At 28.2% G+C, this 6,339-nt stretch overlaps 1 protein-coding gene across 1 annotated transcript in view; it reads left to right on the forward strand.

Annotated features, from left to right (window-relative positions):
• The first annotated feature begins 427 nt into the window (after positions 1–427).
• Positions 428–6,339, forward strand: part of LOC102680872 — a 7,675-nt gene continuing 1,763 nt past the window's right edge. Inside the window, exons 1-8 of the mRNA XM_006624575.2 lie at positions 428–572; positions 1,306–2,102; positions 2,178–2,383; positions 2,458–2,804; positions 2,950–5,384; positions 5,455–5,637; positions 5,725–6,024; positions 6,100–6,291. Coding sequence (XP_006624638.1) covers positions 1,326–2,102; positions 2,178–2,383; positions 2,458–2,804; positions 2,950–5,384; positions 5,455–5,637; positions 5,725–6,024; positions 6,100–6,291 — 4,440 coding nt within the window. The 5' untranslated portion in view covers positions 428–572; positions 1,306–1,325. The remainder of the gene's footprint in view (positions 573–1,305; positions 2,103–2,177; positions 2,384–2,457; positions 2,805–2,949; positions 5,385–5,454; positions 5,638–5,724; positions 6,025–6,099; positions 6,292–6,339) is intronic.

A 6,339-nucleotide genomic window follows, 5' to 3' on the forward strand; every position in this document is an offset into this window, starting at 1 on the left:
TAGCATCACACAAAAAAATCTAATTATATAAATACTACAATATATAATATGTATTTAAGTTATTACATATATAAAATATATATATATAAAATATAATTGTAACTAATATTATAAATATATGTAAAATCAATTATTTTATATATGCAATAAAATTTTATATACATTACAATTTATTTTCTTCTATTTGTATCATTATTAATATCATAAAAAAAAAATTTTTCTTTGATAATAATAATATTAATTAATTTTCAATATTTTATACTTTATAATTATATATAGAGCTAAAAACATAAATATTAAAAGCAAATATTTCATTATAAATACATATAATATAAAATTTCTGTAATAACATTGACAAAATTTTACGTACGTGACAAAATGCAAAAATTTAAATTTACCGCTTTCTGTTCACACGTTGATGTTCTAGCGTTCTAAACTGAACGCCATCTTTATTGGTTTTATGAGACGCGCGGGGTACAGCGGTAGATGTGTCAAATCGCAAGATCCATCATAATATCTGGATGAACATGGTGTTTATACAGAAAAGATGATTTTTAACGTCCAATTTCGATGTAAGTAATATATCGTGTTTGATAGTGATGTGAAAAATCGTACAATTTCAAACACGTTGATTTGTGTCGGTCAATATATCCACCACCACGAGATTTCGTTAACAGCTATCATTTCTACGATGGAAATCCTCTTTAAGAATCAAATATATAATGCAAATCATTAATATTAATAATAATTCTATTTCCTTACGGCATGTCATTTCAGTTTTTAAAACCTATCTCAGAAGCGTAAGAAAGTTTATTTTAAGAAGTACTCCTTGACAATAGATACCATCCATTTTGTTTATGCACCTCCGGCGCGTCTCGACTCAAAAACATTGCACCTCGTTTTCAACTTCTTGTTTTTGAATGTTGTTATTTATGAAAACAAATTTAAATAGAATTATCTTATATTGTTTTGATTATGGTTAAAAGTATTACATCATATTATTTTGTTCGTTTTTTTATCGTATATATATATTTTAAATTAATATCGTATGTGTTGTGAATCTAGATGTTTAATTTGTTGTTTATATGTCACAATTTTTATGGTTTTTTATTTATCTATATCATAGATATATATTCGTAAATTTGTGAATAACTTTTTTAAATAGAATTAATTTTCTAAGTTTTTCTAAATTTTTATGGAATGTGTTTTAATATTTAATTTATATTTAATTTTCATATTTTGAAGTGTAAATGAATATATTTCAAGTGAATTAACTATTTCTTATGAAGTTCAATTCTTTTTTAGGTATGTAAATTGAGAAAAAAATGGTTAGCAACATTTCACGGGGTACCCCGCGTATTCAGGTCTTTAGACCCACATATGAAGAATTTAAGGATTTTACCAAGTATGTAGAATATATGGAAAGCAAAGGAGCTCATAAAGCTGGCTTAGCAAAAGTAATTCCACCACCTGAATGGATTCCAAGAAAAAAAGGTTATGATTTAGATGATTTAGATCTTACAATCCCTGCACCAATTTGTCAGGTTGTAACTGGCAAACAAGGTCTTTATCAACAAATTAATATACAAAAAAAATCTATGACTGTTAAAGAATATAGCAAATTGGCTAATTCTGAAAGGTATAATACTCCTCGTCACTTTGATTATGAAGACTTAGAGAGAAAATATTGGAAAAATATAACATATGTAGCACCAATATATGGAGCAGATGTATCTGGCTCATTGACTGATCCAGATGTAAAAGAATGGAATATTAATCATTTGGGGACAATACTTGATTATGTGAATAAAGATTATGGTATATCTATTGATGGTGTTAATACAGCTTATTTGTATTTTGGAATGTGGAAAACTACATTTGCATGGCATACAGAAGATATGGATTTATATTCCATAAATTATTTACATTTTGGAGCTCCAAAAACCTGGTATGCTATACCACCAGAACATGGTCGACGATTAGAGAGATTAGCTAGTGGTTTTTTCCCATCAAGTTATCAAAGTTGTCAGGCTTTCCTTCGTCACAAAATGTCTCTTATTTCACCTCAAATATTAAAACAATATTCTATTCCATGTAATAAAGTAAGTTTCAATTATTTATAAATTAAAGATTATATAGAAATAAAAATTATAATTAATATTTTTTTTCTTTTTTAGATAACACAAGAAGCTGGAGAAATTATGATTACTTTTCCTTATGGATATCATGCAGGTTTTAACCATGGATTCAATTGTGCTGAATCCACAAATTTTGCTGCCCCACGATGGGTAGAATATGGTAAAAGAGCTACACAATGTACCTGTAGTAAAGATATGGTTAAAATATCTATGGATACGTTTGTAAAACGGTTTCAGCCAGAAAGGTAAAAAATAAATTTTAGAAAAAGCATTATCAATATATATGGAATAAATAGAATAAATTTAAAATATATTATAGATATGAATTATGGTTACGCGGAGAAGATATTGGTCCTCATCCTGAAGATCCCAAACAAACAGCTGCACCTATGCCTTCTCAAATGGATCTTTTATGTAGTAATAGTCAATTACCACAAAGTTATTTGAATGCTGCTCCAAAAAATAAACGGCATACTATACATAAAAAGAAAAACATAATGGCCACAAATCCTGATGTTGATATGGAAGAATTAGTAAACCGTCCTGATATTCCACCAGATGTTAAAAAAGTATTACAAGATTTAGAATTGGAAGAAGTAGATGATCAACCAGATGAACAACAATTGGAAGTTTTAGAAGATATATGGCTAAAAGCTGGAGAAATGGGTAAAAATTATATTTTTGTGTTTCAATATGTATATGTAAAATCAAATAATCTATAATAATATTATAATTAATAATATATTATATTATATATATTACAATTTGTCTATAATTTATATTTATAAAATTTAATAAATGATCTTTATAGATGTGAATGAAGCTTCCGTGTTCGATGACGGTTATAATCGCAAAAAAAGTCGAAAACGTAAGAAAAAAAATACTGATAAATCTAAATCTAAAAAAGATTATAATAAAAGTATTAATGAAGATGTTAAAGTGAAGACTGAAATAAAAATGGAGCCAAACGATAATTTTAATTTCCTACCTTCAACATTTTCGGAGCAAAGTGCTCAATTAGAAAATAATCTTCAAGGAAGTTCTAATATCATTATATCAAGTAATAATATTATTGAAAATATAAAAATAGAAGAAAGTTCTGATTTTTCAGAAACTGCTGATAAACCATTAAAGAAAAAGAAAAAACATTCAAAGTCTGGAGAATCAAAGAAAATGAAATCAAAAAATATAAATAAAACTAAACGAAAACATTTGAACATATCTATTTTCAATACTAATGAGCCTTTGGATGTATCAGATGCTGATGTACAACGGAAATTGATGGCTATGCCAAGTCTTAATTTACACAAAACGCCAACAATTATTAATAAAGATACAAATAATCATATAATTTCTTCTGATAATGAAATTAATATGAGTTCCATTAAAGAAAAAAATTTAATAAGTATTGCAAATAATAGTCAAATTGCAAGCTCTATATATAATAATACAAAAGAAATGGAAAAGATTATAGATAATAATGTGAATGAGCAAGTAAATTTGTATGCAAAGAGTACAAAAAAACCCAATATAACTGCAGTAAAACCATCAGTTTCTAAGCAAATTTCATTGAAAAATATTTCTTCAGATCAAGTAAAATCTATTCATAAAATCGATAAAATCGTAGAATCTGAATACAGTAACGAAGATACAAATATCAGTACACAAGAAACAAAATCAAGCACTCTTACTAGTTGCAAAAGTGTGGGAACAATTATTACTGAAGGAACTATATTCAATTATGCGAAAAAAGATATCATTAAAGCTCCTAGATTGAGCGTTTTAAAATCTGCGTATAATATATCTGCAACTGAAGTATCTTCGAAAGTTGATTCCGTAAAATCTATTGGAGAGGAAAACGATACTCGTATACCATTAAAAAATTTATTAGTTTCACCAAAGACTTGGCCTATTGCCAAACCTCGAGAACCTAAGCTCTCCGGTTCAGGCATTATGTTTCTTAATACAAATTTTCCTAATCCACCGATTTTACAAAAAGAAACATTAAATCAAGAATTAGCAAATGAAACAAAGACTGTGGAACTATCAAAACCCTTAACGTCATGTGCAATTCAAATACCACGATTAGAAGGTATCTTTGCGAAAAATACGATCTTAGCTCAACCATTAGCACAATCTGTAACATGTGTGAGTGGAATGAAAGCAGATGTTAAAACTCTTGGAAAGAGATCTACTACAGATACATCAAAAATGATGGCAACAAAATTTTGGCAACCTTCTACTAGTAATAATAGCTTATTCTTTTTAAAGGATATGAGAGATGAGCAAGGTCATTCTTCGACAACAAGTTTAGACACTCCTGAAACTACTATTTCCTCATCATTAAATTTAACGAGCAATAATACATTCTTTTTAACTACAACTTCTAAATGCAGAAATATCTCGTTAAATACTCAATCACCACTAACGATCGATTTTAATAAAAAATATTTACAGACTTCTACTTCGATTCCGAATACAGCAAGTTCATTTGTAAAGATTATACCAAAATCACAAGATTCATTATTTATGAGAAAAACAATTAATCAGAAAGAAGAAATTTATAATAGGAAACCATTCAAAAACGGAAGTACAATTGTTAATAAAGTAAAAACTGTATCCACACAAGTGGATACTCCACTGGAAATCGTTCAACTCAATAAGAATATAAATATTGCAAATTCAGATACTAGTATACAATATACTACGAATCATTCCATTACAGATTTACAGGATTCCCAGAAAACAATTACTATTTCACACTTACAACAAGAACAGTTTCCAAATGTAATTGCAATCAATAATAAATTACAAAATCAAAATATACAAAAGAGTTCTGAAACTATATACCACAGCATATCACCATTAAAACAATTAACAAACTCGAGGCGAAAACCAAAAGAGAAATTAAAAAAGGCTACTACCAGGAAAAAAATATCTATAGAGACGAAAATACTCGGAACAACAAATTTAGAAGAGTCAAATACAATTACATCTTCTGTAGATCAATCACTTTCTGTGTCTCATCGTATTTCGATGGTACCAGGACATATATCCGACATGTTGTATCCTAGTGTTCCGAATAACGAATTATTAAAAGCATTCAATGATTATTGGAGTGCTCAAATTTCTCATTGTGCGATTTGCGCTCCGTTTACTTCGAGTTGTAATGGACATGGCAGATTAATGCCACCAGACTGGAAGTATTGTAAACCTACTGTTTTACCAGAAAGTTCACCAATATGGGTAAATAATATTTATTTTTATTTAAAATGATAAATTTTCAGAAGAAATTTTATTGAAACATATTTTTTAGGTATCTGCGAATGTATTCGTTGCAAATTCAAAGGAACAAATCGTTGAACCGGAAAATGATAAGCTTTTACGTTGTAGAGAGTGTCACGTCACGGTTCATGCCTCCTGTTATGGAATTACCGTATTACCTACAGATCTACGAAATTGGGCTTGTGATAAGTGCAAAGCTGGTAAAACACAAGTAGTATGTATATAAAATTATTTTTGTATATTTTATTTTTTTTTATTTTTAATAAATTTTTTGATTAATTTTTATTATTTTATAATATAGATGTGTTGTTTGTGTCCTATGCGAGGAGGAGCTCTTAAGCGAACCAGCGATAGTAATTGGGCGCACATATTGTGCGCTCTTTTATTACCAGGAGTAACTTTTAAGGATGCCATAAATAAGGATCCTATTAATGTATTAACCATCAAACCAAATAATGTTAAGCAACAGTGTTGTTACTGCGGGCAGAAAGATGGAGCGTGTCTTAATTGTAATCAGTGTAATAATCTATTTCATCCGTCTTGTGGACTTGTTTCTGGTGCTACATTTACAATACCTGTATACAATTCACCAGAACTTCAGGTATTTTAAAAAGGATTTACAGAAAATTTAATATAATTAAATTATATTAAAATTATAACAAAGATTATTATGTAGATAACATGTGATGGGCATGGTGATGGAAAAGAAAAGATACCAACGATTCGACAAGGAGAAATTGTATGGGCAAAACATCGTAATACGCGATATTATAAAGCAAAAGTAGATTCCATTCATGATACTTTATTTTATATGGTTACGTTTAGTGATGATAGTTTTAGCGAAGATTTATATCCATCAGATATTACAGTAAGTATATATATATATATATATATATATATATATATATATATGGAT

The sequence above is a fragment of the Apis dorsata genome, unplaced genomic scaffold, assembly GCF_000469605.1.
Source record: "Apis dorsata unplaced genomic scaffold, Apis dorsata 1.3 scaffold_1085, whole genome shotgun sequence".
NCBI lineage: Eukaryota > Metazoa > Arthropoda > Insecta > Hymenoptera > Apidae > Apis > Apis dorsata.